Source organism: Protomyctophum parallelum (assembly GCF_964188405.1).
Source record: "Protomyctophum parallelum genome assembly, chromosome: 13".
NCBI lineage: Eukaryota > Metazoa > Chordata > Actinopteri > Myctophiformes > Myctophidae > Protomyctophum > Protomyctophum parallelum.
Window position 1 is genome coordinate 37,846,458 of NC_139708.1, and position 22,784 is coordinate 37,869,241.

The 22,784-nt window shown below is 43.2% G+C and overlaps 2 protein-coding genes across 2 annotated transcripts in view; both read right to left on the reverse strand.

The window, feature by feature from the left end:
* mmp17b (matrix metallopeptidase 17b) overlaps positions 1–10,482 on the reverse strand; it is a gene marked incomplete at both ends in the record, with an annotated part of 29,039 nt that extends 18,557 nt beyond the window's left edge. Inside the window, 5 exons of the mRNA XM_083779088.1 lie at positions 1,573–1,750; positions 4,444–4,552; positions 6,199–6,442; positions 7,632–7,764; positions 10,339–10,482. Of these exons, the coding sequence (XP_083635214.1) occupies positions 1,573–1,750; positions 4,444–4,552; positions 6,199–6,442; positions 7,632–7,764; positions 10,339–10,482 (808 nt within the window). The remainder of the gene's footprint in view (positions 1–1,572; positions 1,751–4,443; positions 4,553–6,198; positions 6,443–7,631; positions 7,765–10,338) is intronic.
* wbp11 (WW domain binding protein 11) overlaps positions 1–22,784 on the reverse strand; it is a 317,048-nt gene that overhangs the window by 81,475 nt on the left and 212,789 nt on the right. The gene's annotated exons all lie outside the window — the stretch shown is intronic.

The window sequence follows — 22,784 nt, forward strand, 5'->3', positions numbered from 1 at the left end:
AAGAAAATAGCAGACCTACAAGCTATGAGCTTGTAGATCTGCTATTTTTCAATAGCTAAAGCACCAAAATGGGTTCCCGCCCCAAAATGCGCTGCACAAGGTGCCCTTTTTTCACTTGAGCACCTGCCCCTCTAAATGTCTGTGCACGCCACTGCCATACATCCACACAGAAAAGTTCTATTTGATAGCATAAAATTACTAGTATGTCTGAGAGGTCATTTTGAGCGTTAATGTTTTAGATTTTGAAGTTGATTATCTTTGCCCATGAAGCTTTCAGAAGGTTACTCTTCCATGACCATCATCACCCATCACCATTCTATCACCTCAGAAATGTTTGACATCTGAAACATTTTACAATTTACAATTTAGGCATTTAGCAGACGCTCTTAATCCAGAGCGATTTACATTAAGCAAGAACAAAAAAGCATGGGAATACATCACATAACAGCATTTATCATGAAACATGCGTAAGCTAAGAAAGTAACAGTGGAATATCTCTATAATGAAACTATACATATAAACTATACATATATACTATACTATGCTATACATATGTACTATGACGTGCTATGACTACATACAATGCAATTATAGTGCTGTCTACATAACATGCTATAAGTCTATATCAAATGCTATCTAAGTCTACAGAAATGCTATCTAAGGGGGTAGGGTAAGTGCTATGGGCCATGATGGAGTCTGAAAAGGTGGGTTTTCAGACTACGGCGGAAGATTGGGAGTGATGCTGCAGTTCTGACGGCAATGGGAAGTGCATTCCACAGTTTTGGAGCCAGAACGGAGAAGAGATTGGGACGTGTGGAGCGTTGTCCCAGCGTTTTTAGTGAGGGTACTTCCAGCTTCCCTGCGTTGGCTGATCTGAGTGTGCGGGAGGGTTCGTAGGGTTCAGTCATACTTGCAAGATATGGGGGAGCCATACCTTTGGTTGCTTTGGTTGAGTTTAAATATGAATTTAAGCACATGCTACTTCTGTCTGATTTTACTTCAGACAAGCTAGTGTTAAACAACCTTAAATTCACTTTGCCACTCGATCTGCCATTCACTTTATGCATGCGCATACCCTCCATTGTAAATAGGGCTGATGAAGAGCCGTGAGGCTCGATACATCATGTCCCCTGTGGTGAGAAAAGAAAACTGTAAGCTTTTGGACCTTAGTCCAGTGTGTGTGTAGTACCATATATTTTTTCAATTGTAAAAAGACCTTCTTTAACATGACCTCCTCTAAACTTTCTCAAATATCAAGGCCAAGCCCTAAGGGTGAAAGGCACCTATTGTTTTGTTTCTCCCGCCATTGTTTGCTTTCCTATATACGCCACGGGGGAGCATGCTTAAAGCAAACCTAAAAAAAAACGCCCCTCAAAATACATTGTCTGTCTGTCTGAAGGTCCAGTCCTCTACCTGTCTACCTGTCTGTCTACGTGTACGTGTCTGTCTGAAGGCCCAGTCCTCTCCCTGCCTGTCTGTCTGTCTGTCTACCTGACCTGTCTGTCTGTATGTCTGTCTGTCTACGTGTCTGTCTGAAGGCCCAGTCCTCTCCCTGCCTGTCTGTCTGTCTACCTGTCTGTCTGAAGGCCCAGTCCTCCTCTGCGTCCAGGTGAATTCCTCCGGCACGGTTCGGGTCCGAGGGGAAGAAGGCGTGGCCTATGGCCCCGCCCACCCCGTCGAAGGGGTACCCGTCGCCGTGGTAACCATGGAGGAAGTCCACCTGCAGGTCACATGACGCTGGTCCAGACACCTGCAGGGGAAATGGGCACAGGCTTTAGTTCCTCAATCCCTAACCGAACCCCCTAACCTAACCCCTAACCCCTAATCCCTAACCGAACCATGACCGCAAGCACGGGAGCAGCAGTGTCGGAAAGGCGTGCGCACCCCGTGGAAAACAACGACGCCTGATTCAGGTCACCTGGCTCTGGTCAAAGGTCAAAGGTCACCTGGCTCTGGTCAAAGGTCACCTGGCTCTGGTCAAAGACATTCTATAACCAGATATGGAATCACCACTAAATGGCGCATCACTCCAAGATGGCGGCAGCCATTTATGAACGTTAAGCATTATGTTATACTTTAGTCACGTCACTCGTTCTTCCCATGGGTCACGGAAGTCATTTATCTATGGAGAATAGCATTGGCTCATCTTATGTCGCATTCACAGCTCTACTTCGGTATAGACTCGATGCGAATGGGCGGAGAAGAAGTTGCATCATTCTTGCATATATTTAATTTGCTGCGTTTGCCTTCACACTGGCTGTGTCCAGTAAAGGGAACTTTATCAATGTGTTCAATTCATAAACTACACAGTGAAGTCTATGGTGTTAAAAAATATACTTTGAGTAGGACTTAGGATGTAAAGTAAAGTGAGGGTGATGGATGCAGTGTGTCGTCGGGGACTGGACATTGGTGTGTGTGTGTGTGTGTGTGTGTGTGTGTGTGTGTGTGTGTGTGCGTGCGTGCGTGCGTGCGTGCGTGCGTGCGTGCGTGCGTGCGTGCGTGCATTGTTCTTTTGGGCACCCGGCACATGGCTGAGGCTCATCGCAGACCATTTTGAACTATTTATATTTAAACAAGTTGAAGAAATTAAGTCTCCACTCAGACTCCCACACACAGTGACAGCCCTCCATGTTCACGCACATAGACAGAATATTCTGTAGGCCTACACTTGTGTTTCCTTAAGCTATTGATTAATAATAAGAATAATAAGAATAATAGCTCAGATTCATATAGAGCTTTTCAGTACCCAAAGCGCTTTACATAATGTGCTCATCTGACCATATTTCGACGAGGGCTTCGGTCTCATTTGACCACGTCTATCCGCGGTAACGGGACGGGATCTTTGCGCTGCGTTAAAAAATGCCTTCTCTGTCTCCAACTGTGTTTACCCCTCATTCATCCGTCACAGTTTTGCTTCATTTCCTTTATTTGATTCGGATTGCATTCACACCTGCAGTGAATCGAAGTCAGGTGCACTTGGAAGTGAAACCCCTTAAAGCAAATAAAATGTCAAAATTTTAATGACCTTTTTATTGTTTTGGTATTCAGGCAGCCAGCAATGGAGGAATGGGTAAAACGCTCCCAAAAAACATGTAGTCTCTGTGACACATCTATAGGGGCCGCAATCTGCATTCAAAGATGTTCCTAGAATCTTTGTCATTGGTAAAAAATTAAATAAAACGGTCGCAATGACTAACCAATCAGGAAGTAGACAGGCAAATCGACCAATGACAAAGCTTCTATAGATATTTGAATGCAGATTGCGGCCCCTAGACAGAGACTGAATGTTTTTTTGGGAGTGTTCTACCCATTGCTGGCTGTCTGAATACCAAAAAACTAAAACATTAAAAGGTCATTAAAACTTTGACATTATTATTGCTTATAGCAGCCTTAACCCCCGCTTTTTGGCGAGGTAGTTTAATTCGTTGTTTAATTCGCATCAGAGTTCGAATGAGCCTACTACCCATGCCAAACGAAGCGCACTTTCCGACAATATGCAGCAGGATTCGTTTTAATCGCAGTATAAGATAATTGTGGTCCAAAACAAAAACAAACTATCTTGGTGATATCGCCAAGGAGATGACAGTCATTCACTCATATTTGATACAGTCTCTTTCTAGCGGAATTTTAAAACATTTTGAAGCAGTAACGCCGGGAACATTGATTATTTTTGGAACACGGTTTGACGCTTTATAAAGGGTGCAGTAGGCTACTTAGTTTAGACAGTTTTTGGTTTAGACTAGTCATTGGTTAGACCAGTCATTAGTCCTACAAGTACAACCTATCTCAAACCCTCACCCTAAACCTAACCTCCCACGGGGGCAGCACACCTAAACCTAACCTTAACCCATGTCTAACCAATGACTAGTCTAAACCTAACCTCCCACGGGGCAGCACACCTAAACCTAACCTTAACCCATGTCTAACCAATGACTAGTCTAAACCTAACCTCCCACGGGGGCAGCACACCTAAACCTAACCTTAACCCATGTCTAACCAATGACTAGTCTAAACCTAACCTCCCACGGGGCAGCACACCTAAACCTATAACCTTAACCCATGTCTAACCAATGACTAGTCTAAACCTAACCTCCCACGGGGCAGCACACCTAAACCTAACCTTAACCCATGTCTAACCAATGACTAGTCTAAACCTAACCTCCCACGGGGCAGCACACCTAAACCTAACCTTAACCCATGTCTAACCAATGACTAGTCTAAACCTAACCTCCCACGGGGCAGCACACCTAAACCTAACCTTAACCCATGTCTAACCAATGACTAGTCTAAACCTAACCTCCCAGGGGGCAGCACACCTAAACCTAACCTTAACCCATGTCTAACCAATGACTAGTCTAAACTAAGTATGTACCCCGATATAAAATAAATTGTGAATGGGGTACAGCCAGCCAGCCAGACAGACAGACAGACAGACGCCCTGACCTCATGGAACTCCAGGGGAGTCGGCTCTGCCCACACTCTGAGGGCATAGAAAACCAGCGAGCGAATCATCTCGTGGGACAGCTGTGAGGTGGCGGGGCTAGAGCGTAGCCTGGGGGGGACAAGAACACGAGGACATAGATAGGTAAGCACAACGGACTTATTGGCAGTGATGGAAAGCATGGGTAGCATGTTTTGTTAATAATCAAAATCTACAATGCAAGTATGCAACTATAGTAACTAAACTTTTCAAATAAATGTAGCATTGGGGTAAAAGTGCAATATTTGCCTCTGAGATGTAGTGGAGTAAAACTAGAAGTAAAAGTATTGGAAATGGAAAATACTCAAGTAAAGTACAAATACCACAAAATTGTACTTAAGTATAGTACTACAACAGTACACACTAAACCCACGCGTTTAGGTTCTGAACACATATTAAACACCTAATTGTAACACTTAATAAACGTGTCAAGGTGTTTAGATTATAAACAGAAGAACATGTTTAATCCCTGTAACACTTTTTAAACACATAAACGTGTTTAGTTTTTACAATCAAAGTCAGTCATATAGGTGTTTAGAATTTGAACACTAGGTGTTCTCGTGAGGTGTTTGAGTGAACTCGTGTTCTACTGTATTTTATGACCATTAATAAACACTTGGCATTTTATTATTACACACATGGTGTTTAGGTTTAAACGCGTCACATGTTCCAGGGATTTACAGTGTAGTTACTTTACACCAATGCTTATAGGACACCATTTTGTCTAGCAATTCTTTAGGAAGATAGGCCACACCCACTTATAGGACACCATTTTGTCTAGTGATGGGAACTATCGTTCATTCCACGTGGCAGTGGCAGATTTCGGACTAAAACTATGACTAAAAATGTTCGTCTGCAACCTTTTTTTCACAGAGGAAAACTAAATAAACATGACTAAGCTACGACTAAAACTAAGACTAAAACTAGATAAAATGTTAGGGAGGGACTAGTGGAGAATTTGATTGTGCTCCAGTGTTGCACTCTGAGTTGAGTGGGGGGAGGGGCTATCTTCCTAAACCAATCATGTTCATCGAGCACAGCACACAGACCAAGAGCATCCTAACCAGATGCCCGAACCACCTAAGCTGGCTCCTTTCCAGGCGAAGAAGCAGCGACTCCTCCGACTCTACTCCGAGTCTCCCTCGCGTGACCGAACTTCTCACCCTATCTCTAAGGGAGATGCCAGCCACCCGTCTGAGAAAACTAATTTCAGCCACTTGATATCTATATCGTTATAGATCGCTTGTTGACACCTTATTCGAAGAATCAACATTTCGGTGTGGCGATAAAATGATAAACGAGTCGAAAAGCAATTAAGTTATTAGAAAACAACCTGTGATGTGTCTTCTTTTATATTCCTGAAACCAATTATATGACAAACTTCACAATGGTTCATAAATAGTGTTTGTTCATGAGCTGGTCCAACCGGCTCCATTCACTGCCTTGTATTCATGGAACTTCTGGTGCGAGGTTTGCCACAGCTGAGTGTCATGGCGCATCACTGGCGTCCAGTCACGTGACTTCACGTCCCTTCCTTTCATTTTGTTCAAGGTCAAAGTCAAGGTAAACTTTATTGTCCACAAGGGAAATTTGTCTTGGGCTTTCACCCCAGCTACAGCCACACATAAAACATCAATGACAACAAAAATACATTACAGAGAAAGACACAACATTACCTATAGCACAGCACACAGATTAGGAAGTGACATCACAACAACCTCCAGTTGATGCTCCTCCTCCTCCACGTAGCCGCCGCCCTCTTCCTCCTCCGGCTCCTCCTCTCCTGCTGCCGATTGGCCTTCTGGCCCGAGGTCTCCTCCGATTGGCCGCTCCTCCTCTGGCTCATCCTCCTCTCCTGCGGCTGATTGGCCATCTGTCCCGAGGCCTCCTCCTCCTCTTCCTCCCCCTGTTGGTCAGGCAGGGAACAGCGTGGCGCTCGCATGAGAGCCTGCGTCTCCTCGTCTGAGTGGAGATAGATATGAACTCATTTAGGACTGAAATGTTATGTTGCCAAAAGGGGTTCCCGTCCTGAAAGGGTAAAAGCACAACTTCACCCTGCACGCTCATATGGTTCTCACTAATAATTACAAGATAGTACCATTATAATAATAATAATAATAAATATAATAATAATAATAATAAATATAAATATAATAATAATAATAATAATAATAATTATTATTATTATTATTAAAAAACAAACTATTAATTTTATTCAATATATCAAATCTGAGTGAGTGTGGAAATATAGTGGCTCTCTGGAGTGAGTGTGGAACTATAGTGGCCCTCTGGAGTGAGTGTGGAACTATAGTGTCCCTCTGGAGTGAGTGTGGAACTATAGTGACCCTCTGGAGTGAGTGTGGTACTATAGAGCGTCGCAGTCCCTCCCCCTTTCAGAAAAACGAGTGGCCCAGGAAATGAAAACCCAATGCATTCTCCCATATAGGCATTTCTTATTTAATTTATTTAAAGACCTTTTAAGCGCCGTACGAAGCCAACTCTTGTCGTGACAAATCATGACAACACACAGAATTTTTCGGGCCAAACAAAGAATTAGAAAGTAGAAAAAAACGGCAGGTTACAACACTTTTTTTGTTGTTTTTCTTCTTTGTAATTATTTGTTTGGCCCGAAAAATTATGTGTGTTGTCATGATTTGTCACGACAAGAGTTGGCTTCGTACGGCGCTTAAAAGGTCTTTAAATAAATTAAATAAGAAATGCCTATGGGAGAATGCATTGGGTTTTCATTTCCTGGGCCACTCGTTTTTCTGAAAGGGGGAGGGACTGCGACGCTCAATATTACACTCGAGGGTGTTATTTATTGTCATGAATCCACTTCTCCTCTGCATTTCGGCATTTCACCACTAAAGCAAACAGTGGCTTTATTTGTTTGATCGAAAGGCCACGATAACAGGTCTGTTTTATATACAGATTTGCATATAAAAGAGCATCGGAAACGGTCCATGCATTAAATCTTGTGTGTGTGTGTGTGTGTGTGTGTGTGTGTGTGTGTGTGTGTGTGTGTGTGTGTGTGTGTGTGTGTGTGTGTGTGTGTGTGTGTGTGTGTGTGTGTGTGTGTGTGTGCGTGCGTGCGTGAGTGCGTGCGTGCGTGCGTGCATGTGTGCGTGCGCGTGCGTGTGCATGTTCTCACCTACTAGTCCAGTCTCCTTGAGGCCTCCAAACCTCTGCATGGCTCTGACGGCGTGAGTGACAGCTGTCCAGGCCTGTAGCTGACCAGTGGAGGGGTCAGGGGGCGGGAGGTAGCCATACCTGGTCAACCAATTCTGGAGGAGGACACAAAGGCATTTAATATCTGGTCAACCAATAGTAGAGCAGCTAGGACACAGGCATCTAATATCTGGTCAACCATTGATGGAGCAAGACACAGAGACATTTAATACCTAGTCAACCAATGATGGAGCAGGACACAGAGACATTTAATACCTAGTCAACCAATGATGGAGCAGGAGACAGAGACATTTAATACCTAGTCAACCAATGATGGAGCAGGACACATACATTTAATACCTATAGTCAACCAATGATGGAGCAGGAGACAGAGACATTTAATACCTAGTCAACCAATGATGGAGCAGGACACAGACATTTAATACCTAGTCAACCAATGATGGAGCAGGAGACAGAGACATTTAATACCTAGTCAACCAATGATGGAGCAGGACACAGAGACATTTAATACCTAGTCAACCAAAGATGGAGCAGGAGACAGAGACATTTAATACCTAGTCAACCAATGATGGAGCAGGAGACAGAGACATTTAATACCTAGTCAACCAATGATGGAGCAGGAGACAGAGACATTTAATACCTAGTCAACCAATGATGGAGCAGGACACAGAGACATTTAATACCTAGTCAACCAATGATGGAGCAGGAGACAGACATTTAATACCTAGTCAACCAATAGTAGAGCAGGACAGAGACATTTAATACCTAGTCAACCAATAGTAGAGCAGGACAGAGACATTTAATACCTAGTCAACCAATAGTAGAGCAGGACAGAGACATTTAATACCTATCGTGCCATTACCTAGTCAACCAATGATGGAGCAGAGCGCGCAGTGCGGAAATAATGTTTGCCCAACTGCCATTCAAAGTGGCTATTGGCCAATCACAACCTGTATAGTATTTTGAATGACGCCCTCGTGATGTGTAAAAAGATGCACCTTTCACATAATTTCATTTCATTTTATTTCGCACATATATTCACAATACAGTACAAATCATAATAGATAACAATTTAATTTGTCTTTCATAATTCATTTGTCTTTCATCTGTTACACCCATGACGAAAAGGAGCAGTAAGAAGAATAGATTCTTATAAATACATGCCCCCTTTTCAATTAAAAGTTAGTTTCTACTTTAATGATTGGCGCATACACATCTAAACAAAACAAAAAAACAAAAAAAACAAGAGTAAAACAAAACAAGCAAGAAGTTGAGCAATGCCACGTGCAAGAAATGATAGCTAACCTATTCGTCGTCTTCATATTGCCTAAATATTAGATTTTTGTAATGTCTTTTAAATTCGCAAATATTTGTACAACCCTTTAAATTGTCATCCAGAGAATTCCACATTCGGATTCCTGTTATCGAAGGACACATAAGTCTTTTAGTGGACCGTGCAAATTTATGTTTAAAGTCAAATTTCCTCCTACTATCCCCACTTTCTGAACTGGGTTCGAATAGATGTTGTAGAATGAACTGGTAATGTTTTGCTTTTTGCCCTGAACATAATTAATACTGTTGGTGACAATATGGTCATCAATCAATCAATCATCCATCAATCCATCAGAATCAATGTAGCAGATGTTTCCGTTATTCTACTAGGCTTTGTTATTAATTTATTTTTGTTTTATTTTAATTTACCCTACTTAATATATCTCTATATAATATATATAGTGTTCAGAAAATCATTGATTGGAGTAAAGCTTTTGTAAAAGCTCCTACAATTAAAATGTATTAACGGAAGTGTGTTACGTAAATCAACCTTATCCCAAAACTGTTCCTCTGTATAATAATCACAGGTGGCATTGATGGAATTAAACACATGATTTTTAGGATCAACATATTCAAAGTCGTGCAGTTTATACTCTGTATCATCCTCCATTGGGCATAGCCTAAATGTTCAATTGTCTCTGTCATTTTTTACATTAACGTTTTGCAGTTTGTTTCCATACACGATCGATGCGTTGCATTTAAAAATACCTTTAGTTTCCAGTGCCGTTCCATCAGGCCCAGTCTTAGTCCCTGCTCAGGCCGTCCGCCAGTCCGCTGTCAAACGGTGGCGCAGCCGCGCAAGCCTACTATTCCGGCTCCAAAACCGGCTAGCGACTTCACCCTGGTGCCTTTCCAATATACCCTTGCATGCCGAATCGAAGTCCCTCTCCGAGCTGGATCCATGTCATTGTTTACGTGACTTCGGCTAAACGTAGCCTGACTGGCCATCCCCGTTTCCCGACAGGTATGTTCCATGCTGTTGTCCGTCACAGTCAATGTCAAAGTCATTATTCTTTGCATTCGTCCAATTCCTGGAGATGCCTGATCACGACGACCTTGGCTTCCTCTGGTGTTCCGTTGAGTTTTATCATTACTTTGCGATTTCGCGTCCACGTTGCCTGGATGTTGCCTTCCTTCTTTAGAATACGAGCGTGTCTAGCAATGTCTGCGTTCTTTTTAGTGAGATGCTCATTCATGTAGGCCTACACTCCAGTTTCCTCCACTTCCTCAGTAGCTCAATTTTGTATTTGCGATTCACAAATCTCACTATTATGGCTGGTATTGAACTGGGGAGGGTGTGATTTGGTCTCTTTGTATAGATTCACTTCTTTACTCACAAAGAACGCTACGACTTGCTGCTCCAGTGATTGTTGTTCCTCTGCAGGGGGCTCGTCAGAGTCGGCGGCGTTACCGCCGGTCTCCGTAGCTCTCGCATAGCTCCTGTGTGCGGTTTTCAATCCGGTTACAATCACATCTTCCATTCGGGTATATAGTTCAAGGTCATCCACTCGACTCTCCAGGAACGCAATTTTCTTCTCTTTCACCAGATTTTTTTAGTTCTGTGATGTGTTCCACCAGGTTCATTATCATTTCCTGCTGTTTGGACACTTTCTCAACTTCTCTTGTCAGAGAGTATAGCGTCTCCTTGATCTCCTCCAGATCTTCAGCTTTTTTTTTTCTTTTGCCGCCGCCGCTGCCGCCATTCTTTTGTTTTATTTTGCTTCTAATTTGTCAGTCTTGTACATTGCTTTAACCCATTCTGACCTGAGATCAGATTCACACGAGGTTTCCACTGGACACACACTGGTCTGATTATATAAAAGCAATGTTGCTCTTATCGTATCACTGACATTATAGACTATCTGAAAAGCCGTTTGGCTGTGACCTCACTTCACACAAGTGTGATTTTTGCCTTTCCTACATTTTGGCTGGTTATCGAGGGGCGCTAGCCCCTCCTATATACTGTAGCTATAGTGTAGATTCTGTCTGAACACAAACATTAAATGCCATTGACAATGAATGGAATATTTACGTCATGTGTGTTTGAGCAAGTTGGTACAGTATGTTGGTGGAAACCCTTGGTCAAAAAGCGACCACCATTCTTTGTGATGTGACAAAGGTATGTTTCAAGGTTGGTATAAGGTCAATAATTGATTAGAGCGCCCCTCACTTCACACAGGTGTGGTTTTTATTTCAAAAGATTTAAAAAAAAGGCAACAAAAAACTAAACAAAATAATCAAAAATCTTTCAAAATAATCTCAAAGAATGCGAACGTATGAAAGAAAGAAAGAAAGAAAGAAAGAAAGAAAGAAAGAAAGAAGCAGACCTACTAGGTTGTTCACTAGTTTGGGTTCGATCTGTACCTTTTGGATCTCCATCCAAAAGGTTTGAAAAACCTCTGATTTAGAGCGGACACACACACACACACACACACACACACACACACACACACACTATAAATTAACCACCTAAGCCTTACAACTAAATAAAATAGTGAAAATAGCAGAGCTTGTGAGCTTGTAAATCGGCTATTTTCACTGAATGTTCGCTCCCTAGATTAGGGACATTCTATATAGGGTTCATGTTGAGGCTATAAAGCCTGGTCAATTTTGCGGAGCTAAAACAAAGCTGTTGCAGGACAATGTCCAAGCTCTTTAACAGGACGCCTGTGTCATGGATGCTGAGTGGACAGTTCATCGTAATGGTGTCATCGAGGCTTTCACTTGAAGTGGAGCAATTTATGAGATTTGTGCGATCAGCCCCGGAGCGCCGAGAGCAGGGGGGAGGATGATCTATGATAGGTGCTTTAAAAGCGCCTGGACTACATTTGCACCCACCATCACTACTGACAACCACAAAGAAGACCGGAGTGGCGACCTAGTCATGATTGGCTGCCTTTTAAGCCAATGGTAGTCTGAGTGGCATACAAACCCTTACTCTGAACGAATGGCAAACAAAGCTAACGTTATGAGCTAACTGGAGATAGAGGATATTAACCACGACAAAACACAGTGAGTGAACCAACAAAAGAACGTCGGAAACGAACGCTACAAGAGCTCGTTGCACCTGGCAGTTATGACTGAGAGTCATTCTTGTTCTAGTCAAACCAACTCTTGTTGTATGAGCTGTAGACACAGTAACGGTGCTGCTGCTACCAACTAGTAGACACACAGACACACAAAGACATATGTTGGAGCGGTTAAAAAATATAGAGTTTATATACCACCCCTCTTTCACTTTTGACTCTTTTTAATACAAGAACTACTGTGAGCAAATTAAATAAATATCAAGTGAACGTTGATACGGTAAAGGATCAGAGGGGCTCTTCTTACCACTAGTTCAGCGCTGCCGTCATCTTCTTCAGGGGATTTCAGCTGGTCAGAGGAGACCCTGGATGGGACAGGGGTCTGTTCTGGGGTGGAGACCCCTCTCTGTCCATCCCTGGATGGGGCAGGGGTCTGTTCTGTGGTGGAGGCCCCTCTCTGTCCATCCCTGGATGGGACAGGGGTCTGCTCTGAGGTGGGAACACCTCTCTGTCCATCCCTGGATGGGACAGGGGTCTGTTCTGAGGTGGAGACCCCTATCTGTCCATCCCTGGATGGGACAGGGGTCTGTTCTGAGGTGGAGACCCCTCTCTGTCCATCCCTGGATGGGGCAGGGGTCTGTTCTGGGGTGAAGACCCCTCTCTGTCCATCCCTGGATGGGGCAGGGGTCTGTTCTGTGGTGGAGGCCCCTCTCTGTCCATCCCTGGATGGGGCAGGGGTCTGTTCTGGGGTGAAGACCCCTCTCTGTCCATCCCTGGATGGGACAGGGGTCTGTTCTGTGGTGGAGGCCCCTCTCTGCCCATCCCTGGATGGGACTGGGGTCTGTTCTGTGGTGAAGACCCCACTCTGATCATCCCTGGATGGGGCTGGGGTCTGTTCTGTGGTGAAGACCCCACTCTGTCCATCCCTGGATGGGGCAGGGGTCTGTTCTGTGGTGGAGACCCCTCTCTGTACATCCCTGGATGGGGCTGGGATCTGTTCTGTGGTGGAGGCCCCTCTCTGACCAACATCTAGGGCTGACATTAAACATCAAAACAAAAACATACAAACAAGTTAGGTTAATTGTAGTTTTGTTTTTGTATTTTGTATTTGACGAAATAACTCATACTGTGGTCCAAAATGTACTATTTTATACTTCCAAAATAAAAAACGTCCACAGACCACAGTATTCAGTACCGCTTTGTGTTGGTTCAAATTCTCAATTCTTTATAGAAGCACACACAACGACAATCTGGAATCGGGTAATAGTTTATAGTTTAAATATATATTTCTACGTTTTAATTAACCATTTCTAAATAGTATTTAGAAAACGGACTGTTTTACAAACTCCATTTTATCAAAATATGAAATTCAAATTCAACTCAGTATTTTAGTCCGACGTCATTTTGTAGTGCTACGTTACGTCCGGGTCCAAGTGGCACCAGCTCCCGTCCGCATATCATTGTAAATTGAATATCTAAACGCGTGAATCTTTTTACAGTGACGTTATATTTCAGAAAGGAAGCCATTGAGGGTTAAAATGCTTCCAACTCGAGTGGAATTATTAATGTTTTGTACAAGTGTCCATGACAACAAAAATATATGATGTGGAGACAATAAAGACTATTATTATCATTATTATTGAAGGTGGCAACAGTCCATTTGATCGGTAAAATATTTCTGGGGTATATTTAGAATGTGTGCAGGCTTGAGTATGTTGAATCTAGTTTGCATTATGAGGATTTATTTGACACAATAAAATAAAATGGCGATAGTATTCCATGTGGGGCAGACGGCCTGTCACAGCCAGATTTTGGAGAGCAGCGCAGCTTTGTTGTTGCGAGGAAAGCGGTAAAATGAGACTTTCGTGGTTGTTTTCGTCTCAGATTTAGTCCGACGGAGCGTCACAGTATAACTCCATGGGGACACAAAAGCGACACAAAAGTAGGACCCGGAAGTATCTCAGGAGGGGGCGCTCACGTCACAGCTAAAATACTGAAGTATCTCAGGAGGGGGCGCTCACGTCACGGCTAAAATACTGAACTGGACAAAAGATATATACACGGAGGCCCTTACCGACGTCCACAGAGGATGACACTGCAGGGCCAGCGATGCACAGACACAGACACAGACTCCACACCTCCAACCCCCCCACGCATGGCGTCATTGTCTCCACCAGGCCGAAGGTGTTTTGCACTCCGTCCGTCCGTCCGTCCGTGTGTCCGTCCGTATGTCCGTGAGCAGCTAATCTCCGGCACCGTTAACCCGGTCGATGCCAAATTTTGCACACACACTCCCTGGATGCCAACGATGAACCTCTGCCCCAAAATTTCCAGAACGGCCTGTTATAGCGCCACCAGGAGGCCGCTTTGTGCAAAACAAGTTTTTGCACAGTACACCTACAGATTTTGTCCAAACATCGCGCAAATTGGTACACAGTCTCTCTAGTTTACTTTTGCTGCCCTTTTATCCAACCACCAGATGAAGGCAAGCTGCAATGTCCTACATTCCTATCCTGGTGGAGACCTGTGCCCAGAAGGGCACTTTTTCTAGTTCTGACATCAACTCTTTTACACACTCCACTAAACCCATCTCTGGGGTCTTTATTGGATGCAGGTGTTGTCTGTAACCGCCTTGGTGGTCCCTGGTGTTGGGAGGGAGTTAGGACGGACGGGGGGGGGGGGGGTCTTTTCCAGGCTGAGGGAGGTCTTGCAGATCAGCGGTCTTACAGTCTCTCCCGGCAGCTAGACAGACAGTCTGTCCTTTATGCTCCTGTGCGGGTCAAAGCAACATGTTGGATGTTAATCTCATCCTGATAATCTCTAGCTTCTGATTATGTTGACTTCAAGGGCTCAGAAAGCATGCAGGGAACACGCCGCTATAGCAAGACGCTCAAAAAGAACACACAGCTAGCATACGATACAGTATGGCAGTAAAGAGACACTTAAAGGTTTTATGACATTCATTTTCATTTATTTTTCTTTTTCTTTTTTCTTTTAGGTTTTAATGACCTCAATTACACCCAAAAAACCTGAACTTTGAACATTCAGTGGATTTTCTGTGGTCTGAAGTTTTCTTTGGGGTTTTTTGGGCCTTTTGAGCTACAATGAAAACAGGCAACACAGTGAAACAGTGACATCTGCTGGCAAATCCCATTGACATATATGGGATTTGCAGTAAGTGATGTCACTTACTGCCGGCAAATCAGAGCACCTGTTTGAGCCAGAAAACCCCAGATCACAGAAAATCTACTGAATGTTAAAAGTTCATGTTTTTTGGGTGCAATTGAGATTAGAAAACCTAAAAAAAACAAGAACAATTCCAAAACCTTTTTTTTTAATGTCACAATCCCTTTAACAATCACACTTGTGTGAAGTGAGGGGAGCAGCGGGTCGAGGGCAGTATTTATATCGGACAGATGCCGTCTTATACGTTGTCATTTACTGCTCTAAACAAACATTTACAAGTTAAAGTCCATAGACTTGGCTGGCCTATGCCGTATACTTTTGAAAAGCCATGCATTGGAGGGGATAGCTCCCCTACGAAAAACACACAGCCAGCATACAATAGAGCACCGGAGTCTGACGTCAATATAGAGAGTGCAAATCTACGGGTTCATGTACTTTTTAATTGCATTGTAATCCCCATAGAGGAATTTAAGAACTGTGTTTGAAAAATAAACAAATCATCCAGGCCGTTTCACTCATATGGATATGAAGAAACACCTGACTGAGAGAAAACGCTATTGTTACTGCTGCTGAATTAGTTACGCTAGAAACAGACTGTATCATATATGAGTGAGTGACGGTCGTAAACGATACAGAGACACCTCCCTGACAATATAACGATACAGAGACACCTCCCTGACAATATAACGATACAGAGACACCTCCCTGACAATATAACGATACAGAGACACCTCCCTGACAATATAACGATACAGAGACACCTCCCTGACAATATAACGATACAGAGACACCTCCCTGACAATAACGATACAGAGACACCTCCCTGACAATATAACGATACAGAGACACCTCCCTGACAATATAACGATACAGAGACACCTCCCTGACAATATAACGATACAGAGACACCTCCCTGACAATATAACGATACAGAGACACCTCCCTGACAATATAACGATACAGAGACACCCCCCTGACAATATAACGATACAGAGACACCTCCCTGACAATATAACGATACAGAGACACCTCCCTAACAATAACGATACAGAGACACCTCCCTGACAATGGCCAATAACGCAGAGACAGCTTGTTTATTTTAGGACCACAATGCTTCTTTGAAACGATTTTAGCCCATACAATTTACAATTTAGACATTTAGCAGACGCTCTTAATCCAGAGCGATTTACATTAAGCAAGAACAAAAAGCATGGGAATACATCACATAAAAACATTTATCAAGAAACATGCGTAAGCTAAGAAAGTAACAGTGGAATATCTATATAATGAAACTATACATATAAACTATACATCTATACTACTATGCTATTATGTACTATGACGTGCTATGACTACATACAATGCAATTATAGTGCTGTCTACATAACATGCAGTTGAAACACAGCCATATAGAGCGCTGAAGTCTCTATGGAGCCCATGTTATTCTCCATAGAGAAATTACGTCCGTGAACCAGGCAGAACCAGGGGATGAGCGAGTGACGTCAGGACTTCAGCGCTCTATATGGCTGTGTTTCAACTGTCACCATAAGCCTATAGAGTATTTCATCTGATGTTCTGACAGCTTCAGTGCATGCGTTCAATGTCTAGAGACTATACTTAACCCCTAAACACAAGATCTGAAAGTGAGGGAGGCACTTGCATGGAGGAGTGGAGGACCCTGACTAGTGTATTAGTCCAATCTCCCCTGTGAAATCAAACTCGGCTTCTTCTATGCAGCGGTAGAGTCTGTTCTCCTTTACGGAAATTAAGGCATTGCATGCTGTACCCTGAAAGCAACCCTGCAGAAGTCTCTAGACGGGTGCTACACCAGAATGCTGCGTGCAGTATACTTATTAACATCAGCAAGAGTACACTAGCAAAGAAGAGGTTACATATCTGGGCTGTATCCTGGACAATAAACTGACAGGGTGAAGGCATGGCAACAAGAGTGATCAAAAAAGTAAATCAAAGAACAAGATTCTTGGGCAGAATCTCCTCATTTGTTAACAAGACGGCTCTCAGGACACTAGCTGGAGCTCTCATTCAGCCCTTATTTGACTATGCATGCACCTCCTGGTATTCCAACATCTCAATGTCACAGAAAAATAAGCTCCAGACCTCCCCAAACAAACTAATCATTATGCGGAATAATGGGGTGCCAAAGGACATATATGATATAAAGCAGATGATGAATGATAAAGGACATATATGATATAAAGCAGATGATGAATGATAAAGGACATATATGATATAAAGCAGATGATGAATGATAAAGGACATATATGATATAAAGCAGATGATGAATGATAAAGGACACAATATAAATGATAAAGGACATGAATGTTGTTATAGTAAAGCAGATGGCACCATCCAATCAGGAGATGGATGCTCATTAGCATAACACTATAGTATGGAGGGCAGGGGTGAGGAATACGGCAAGATTGGCAGGAACACACATGCACATGCACATGCACATGCACATGCACATGCACATGCACATGCACATGCACATGCACATGCACATGCACATGCACATGCACGCACGCACGCACGCACACACACACACACACACACACACACACACACTGAATAACATTTCAACATTTCAATGAAATGTAATTCAGTGCGTGTGGGTGAGTGAGTGCGTGCGTGCGTGCGTGCGTGCATGCGTGCGTGCGTGCGTTCGTGTGGGGGGGGGGGGGGGGGGGGGGCGCTAGGGGAAGAAGGGGTGGAGAGGGAAGGCATGCAGGGAGGGAGAAATGTATAGTAAAGTAATGTGATTAAAGTGGATTTCTCCTGGGAGAGACGGACGGACGGACGGACGGACGGACGGACGGACGGATGGACGGACTTGGGATGAACATAATAAAGAATAATGCATGATTATTTTCAACTATGTCATTAAAAAAAGGAAATATGCCTAAAGGTCCTCGCAGACTGGATGTGTTTTTAGGAAAACCGGCAGAAAAACACTGCTAAAAATCCCCCAAAAACGCAGCAGTGTGCAGGGACCTTAATAATTGAACTGTGTTCTCTCATATTTAATGATATGATTTGTATCTGGTCTATTTATTGTTTTATTCCTGTATTTCACTACTTGTAATGTTGCATCTGGATTAAGAGCGTCTGCTAAATGCCTAAATTGCAATTCCTTTGTTTTACTGATATTATACTGTTTATTATGGTTGCACTAAACGCAATTTCATTGTATGTCTCTCATACTGCAGTGACAAATAATTAATTGTAAATGTTCCCACACTGATGATGTGAGGAGAACATGCAAGCTCCCGCGCACTCAGATCAGCTAACGCAGGGAAGCTGGAAGTACCCTCACTAAAAACGCCGGGACAACGCTCCACACGTCCCAAACTCTTCTCCCTTCTGGCTCCAAAACTGTGGAATGCACTTCCCATTGCAGTCAGAACTGCAGCATCACTCCCAATCTTCCGCCGTAGTCTGAAAACCCACCTTTTTAGACTCCATCATGGCCCATAGCACTTACCCTACCCCCTTAGATAGCATTTCTGTAGACTTAGCATCTGATACAGACTTATAGCATGTTATGTAGACAGCACTATAATTGCATTGTATGTAGTCATAGCACGTCATAGTACATATGTATAGCATAGTAGTATATATATATAGTTTATATGTATAGTCTCATAATATAGATATTCCACTGTTACTTTCTTAGCTTGCGCATGTTTTATGATAAATGCTTTTTTGTGATGTATTCCCATGCTTTTTTGTTCTTGCTTAATGTAAGTCGCTCTGGATTAAGAGCGTCTGCTAAATGCCTACATTGTAAATTGTAAATTGAGCAATTAAGAGTCTTGCTCAAGGACACTTCGACACCATGTCTGCAGGAGGAGCCCACAGGGATCGAACTGGGAACATTTCATTTCCCATCCGACCTCTCTCTACCTCCCGAGCCACTGACGGCAAAAAAGACCTCTCTCTACCTCCTGAGCCACTGACGCCAAAAAAGACCTCTCTCTACCTCCTGAGCCACTGACGCCAAAAAAGACCTCTCTCTACCTCCTGAGCCACTGACGCCAAAAAAGACCTCTCTCTACCTCCTGAGCCACTGACGCCAAAAAAGACCTCTCTCTACCTCCTGAGCCACTGACGCCAAAAAGGCGAATCTGTCCGATCTACACGCTTATACAAAATGGCAAATAAAAAAGTTGGAAGTGATTTAGATTTCTTATTTCTTCTTGTACTCATGATCAGAGCTTCCGTTGCTCAGACTGTACGACGGAAGCATTTATATTTTACTCATGATCAGAGCTTCCGTTGCTCAGACTGTACGACGGAAGCATTTATATTTTACTCATGATCAGAGCTTCCGTTGCTCCAGACTGTACGACGGAAGCATTTATATTTTACTCATGATCAGAGCTTCCGTTGCTCAGACTGTACGACGGAAGCATTTATATTTTACTCATGATCAGAGCTTCCGTTGCTCCAGACTGTACGACGGAAGCATTTATATTTTACTCATGATCAGAGCTTCCGTTGCTCAGACTGTATGACGGAAGCTCATAAACAGAGCTTCCATTGCTCAGACTGTATGACGGAAGCTCATAAACATTCCATTGCTCAGACTGTATGACGGAAGCTCATAAACAAACTAAATGGAAAAAGCGGCACTCCAAAATAAAAGATGCAAGACTGGCTCAGATATAATTTCTCAGGCTTATTCCGTTTCGGCAGAGCCTTCTTCAGAGCAGTGTTGTTTTTGGCAGCAAATGTTTTGTCATTAGTCTCTTGAATAATACTCTCTCTTGTCCACTAGTCCCTTCCTAACATTTTAGTCTGGCCAACTACAAGTCTCTCCGTCGGTCATCAAATCTTTGTCTCGGGAATGTGACAAAAAACTGAAACTAAATAAGAAATCTCTATGAATTCAGGGCTTCATGGGGTTAGTGTGACATGTGTGCGTGCGTGCTCGGCTATTTGTTTCATCTAAGCACTGTATAGTCAGTTATTAATGAAGTGATGTTTTAGTATGTATATGTATATATGTATATATGTATATATGTATATATGTATATATGTAATTATGTATATGTATGTAATTATGTATATGTATGTATGTATATCTGGTGTTGTGTTTATAGCAGACTCCTCACTCAAATGTGCACTTGCAGTTTGGGCAACTCCAAAGCAAACTCCACATGCCCCAAAATGTGTTTTCCCTGCCATAGTGTCAACACGTTACCCCAGTGTCGGGTCGGTGGTTAGACTGCCATAGTGTCAACGCGTTACCCCAGTGCCGGGTCGGTGGTTAGACTGGCATAGTGTCAACGCGTTACCCCAGTGCCGGGTCGGTGGTTAGACTGGCATAGTGTCAACGCGTTACCCCAGTGCCGGGTCGGTGGTTAGACTGCCATAGTGTCAACGCGTTACCCCAGTGTCGGGTCGGTGGTTAGACTGCCATAGTGTCAACCCGTTACCCCAGTGCCGGGTCGGTGGTTAGACTGCCATAGTGTCAACGCGTTACCCCAGTGTCGGGTCGGTGGTTAGACTGCCATAGTGTCAACGCGTTACCCCAGTGTCGGGTCGGTGGTTAGACTGCCATAGTGTCAACGCGTTACCCCAGTGTCGGGTCGGTGGTTAGACTGGCATAGTGTCAACGCGTTACCCCAGTGTCGGGTCGGTGGTTAGACTGGCATAGTGTCAACGCGTTACCCCAGTGTCGGGTCGGTGGTTAGACTGGCATATTCGCCGATACCGATATGACCCCGATATGACCAAATAAGGGCCGATCCGAAAGCCACAAAAAAAACATTAAAAAAAAGATCCAAATGGCCAGCATGTATATGTATTATAGGGCTGAAGTGGTTAATGTATGTATTGTAATAATAATAAAAATAGACAGATCTATAAGTAACTAGTGGCTAAAGCTGTCAAATAAATGCAGTGGAGTAAAAGTACAATATTTGATGTACGTAGTAGAAGTAAAAGTATTAGAAATTGGTTAAATACAAAAGTAAAGTACAAATACCACACATTTGTGTAGTGCCACTGATTTCCACCACTTATTAAGTTACCGGTCTGACATATTACAGTAGATCACACACACACACACACACACACACACACACACACACATACTTGGTGAGGACACTAACATTGTAGATGGCACTGCAGACAGACTCAACCTCCCAAAATTTACATTTTTTTTGTTCAAAACTTAAAGTAAAGCTGTATATTCTTATAGTAATCATTGCTATAGAGTACTATAGAGTGTTTGTTCAGTAACAGGAGTCTCCATGTCTCTTCAGCATTAGTAAACAGAACATATTTATTCAGGTCGGGATACCAATTTTATCCAATCAGATTCAGGACAGAGAACCTCAACTATCAGGTTCTATACAAATGTCTTCTAAATCCAGACAGTTTTCAGAAAAACCCTCTGTTTCTATGTCAGTGTTTCTCAAACTACGAATGTCAAGGACCCCCAGAATTATCTGTATTTGGCCGCCGACCCCCATCTGAAAATATGTTTTTCCAGGGACCCCCCAGAAGCAAAGATTTTAGTTAAAAACATTCACTGTGGAAGAATATATTATTCAAAGGTCTGCGCCACATTTTCACAAATTTTCAAAAATAGCAGACCTACAAGCTCGTAGATTATATATATTTTTCAACAGTTAAATTATAACATAATGCTTAAAACACCAAAAGGGGTTCCCGTCCTAAATGGGTTCAATGTAACCTTTTGACGAGTCCATTTGGTCTCCATTTGTACGCTCTCAGAGTTACATGATGATGAGTATAGTACTGTACGTTCCGATGAATTGAGTATGAAGGACCATCAAGGAAACAAGCCGTAGTGCTTTCTTTGCAGACCTTTTATTGAATGAACTGTAGGCCTACTTCACTGTGCTTTATTTTCTCTGCACACTGTTAATACAAGTATTCGACCAATCAAAAAGAATCACAGAGGATTTGCACTATTGCTTCCACACACGACAGCCATTCATTCAACGCATTCAGTCAAAGATACAAGAAAGTGGCTTTTCTTACCTTCTCTACGGTCTGTCTCTGCCTGTGTGTCTCTCCGTCTGTCTGTCTCTGTCTATTATGTCTCTCTCTCCGTCTTTGTCTCTATGTCTCTCTCTGTGTGTCTGTCTCTCTCTCTGTCTCTGTCTCTCTCTCTCTGTCTCTCTCTGTGTGTCTCTCTATGTCTCTCTCTGTGTGTCTGTCTGTCTCTCTGTCTCTCTCTCTCTCTCTCTCTCTCTCTCTCTGTCTCTCTCTGTGTGTCTCTCTATGTCTCTCTTTGTGTGTCTGTCTCTATGTCTCTCTCTCTATGTCTCTCTCTGTGTGTCTGTGTCTCTCTCTCTCAGTAACAGATGTGTTTTCATCCTCAGTCCTCATCTCATCCACTCTGCTGTGACCTCCCTCACCCCCCCCACACACACGCACGCACGCACACACACACACACACACACACACACACACACACACACACACACACACACACACACACACACACACACACACACACACACACACACACACACACACCAACCATCACTCTGTTGTCCCCTCCCTCAAACCCT